Raw genomic sequence first — 2,636 nt, forward strand, 5'->3', positions numbered from 1 at the left:
CATAAAGGAACTTCGAAATTTCTTCTTTTGATCCATCTCCATTTGAGGGACAAACTTTTCAGATACCAAATGGATAAAACCAATCCAGAAATACACCATCCTGCTTTTTACTAGCTAAGGCAACGAAATATCTACCAGAGCTACTGCTATCGGAGAACAATTAGCTGATCTGGACTTGCAAATTGTTACAAATCACTCCTTGGTGGAATTCAAGGAATTGGGAGAGAAGAAGCATTGACTAGGAATGAATGGTAATATGAAATTGGAAGGAGAAAAGATCTCAATTCTCAAAGACAGGAAACAACTCCATACAGAAAAGAGACCAAGCACACCAATAACTGTTGCCACAACGACCACTACTTAATGAAGGCGGATCATTTGAGCAGGTCTTAAACATCATCAAACATATTCACTCTCTAAAACAGGAGATGTCCGAGTTCGTGGCGCTGTTGGCGCTCTAGTACTGCCAATTTCTGATACCCGCAGTGATTCTTCTTGGTCAGACCGCCGTTCCATGGCTGCAAGCCTTGATGTCTTCCTCACTCTCAACAATGCTATTGCACATACACTTAGACCACCCATTACCACAAACCCACCAATTACAGAACCAACTGTGATCTTCCACACATTTGAAGATGGGTTAGTTGAAAGGCCAGAGGCCGAAGGGGTTAACTCAGCAACCACTGCAAAATGACCCTGTTTGAAAGTTGAGCATGTCTGTGATGCAGACAGATTACTGTACTCTAACGAGCCATTCAAGTCAAATCGTACACATTTTGCTCTTGCTCCTTCAGGGACCTTAACAGTTGTGAAATTGATGGAGATTGGTTCACTTGTAGCCATGAACATCAATTCTGATAAATTAGTAGCAGCAAGGTTTGATGCATTATAGGCCAGCATTCCCAGAACTGGAGAAATCAAGCTATAACCAGGGGCACGGTAATAAGTGGCAGACAAGTTACCCAGGTTCTGATAAACCAAAGCAAGCCGCAGAACATAGGGTTGCACACGAACTCCAGGCGGGAGATGAAATTCGAATAATTGAGCTCCCCTGCTCTTCAAACTACCACTGCGGAACCTAACAACCGATACTTTTACACCATTGATAACTGAAGGAACAGATGCATTGTAGGTAATGCCCGTGAGTGGATGAACGAGAGCTTTGTAAGCATGATCCTGGAAAAGTGCATCCATATATCGAGCATCGACTGCCGAATATTGTACTTCTGCTCTGGTGGACACACATAAAATCCAGAGAAGAGCAACAGACTTAACAAGCCAACAAAGAAACCCCATTTACTGCTCTCCGGAATCTCCAGGTCAACAAACAAAAGAAACAAATCAAAAACCAATCAAACGCAGATACAATCCGTCTTTGTCCTCACTTTTCCGGCCATTGTCCCAAGAAGAAACGAGCGAAAAAGTTGAACTGTGACCCCCAAGAAAATGGTACAGGAACTCCATTGTAGTCTTTGAGGCGATGCCTCTCCAACCACTCTCGTCACTGCTTTGTGGAAATCCAGACCTCAAGAAACTAACACACCCCTGGAAGGCAGTATCAGAAGTCCTTCAACCTATCAGATTAGGATTTTAGTGTTGAAAATCAAATTTCCCTTTTTTCTCAGCAAAAGACAGTTTCTTCAAACATTCTTCCTTCAACCGATTCACATGCACCACCAATTTTCAGCATCACCACTACCCACATTCTATTGAAATACAACATGCACGAAGATCCAAAGAAAATCAGAACCGAACATTCGCCACCAATCTTTAGCATATCCACTACTCATAATCCATTGACAAGACGGCACCCATTCAAAATGCACTAGAGATTTCAACTCCCTTCAGAAGACGAAAACTGGGAAAAGGGTACCTCGAAGAAAATGCTCTAAAGAACTCCACGCCTCCCTTTCACCAGTCAAAAAGAATATGAAAGAAAAATCCCCCCAAGAAGGCTTAAGAGAGAATACCAACCAAATCACTACTCTCTCCCCACAATGCACATCGGACTACCGTAAAAACTCCCACCAAGCGCACCAGCAGTCCCACCAAATGTTCCTCCGACGAAGCAGGAGAAGAGAAGCCCCAGAATCCTCAACAGGCTTCACCAGACCGGACGGTTTTGTGCTCGGAAAACCTGCAGAAACGGCATTAGATCCTCAGAGAACGACGAGAAAGAAGAAGAAGCCAGGAAGGGAGAACCGCTCGAACAGTACCTATCTAGCTGGGGATCTTCCTCTTATTCTCGTTCTTCCCTTCGCCGAATCGCCGGAACCTTGGACCTCGCCGGGGGTCTCTGGCAGAGCCGAATGCTACATATAATAGTGACAACGAAGCCCAGTTGGAGGATTCAGCATACACGGAAGGGCCCGCTGGCTCTTTGCTGACTCTTTTATTTGAAATGACAATTTTAGCCCTGAGCAATTGCATCAAGTCCTTTTCCGTTAAAACCGGTTCTCCTTTTTCCGGAGTTCCCGGTGCTCGGATGTCGCAATCTGCCGGATGACATTTTCGAAGGAGATATGCAATCTGGACCGTCCATTTGACGCTAGGTGATCGATACCATTGTTCAAATCACTTGTACTAAGAACCGTTTGATCCAATAAACTGAAGTTTCTGATTGGAAAAATCTGGTT

At 44.2% G+C, this 2,636-nt stretch overlaps 1 protein-coding gene across 1 annotated transcript in view; it reads right to left on the reverse strand.

Annotated features, from left to right (window-relative positions):
* The window catches only part of LOC116253955 (uncharacterized), a 2,659-nt gene extending 318 nt beyond the window's left edge, over positions 1-2,341 (reverse strand). Inside the window, exons 1-2 of the mRNA XM_031628959.2 lie at positions 2,217-2,341; positions 1-2,137 (exon numbers count right to left, since the gene is read on the reverse strand). The exon at positions 1-2,137 is cut by the window's left edge and continues 318 nt beyond it. Coding sequence (XP_031484819.1) covers positions 400-1,296 — 897 coding nt within the window. The 5' untranslated portion in view covers positions 1,297-2,137; positions 2,217-2,341 and the 3' untranslated portion in view covers positions 1-399. The remainder of the gene's footprint in view (positions 2,138-2,216) is intronic.
* Between the last annotated feature and the right edge of the window lie 295 nt (positions 2,342-2,636).

This window comes from Nymphaea colorata, chromosome 5 (assembly GCF_008831285.2).
Source record: "Nymphaea colorata isolate Beijing-Zhang1983 chromosome 5, ASM883128v2, whole genome shotgun sequence".
NCBI classification, from domain to species: Eukaryota; Viridiplantae; Streptophyta; class Magnoliopsida; order Nymphaeales; family Nymphaeaceae; genus Nymphaea; species Nymphaea colorata.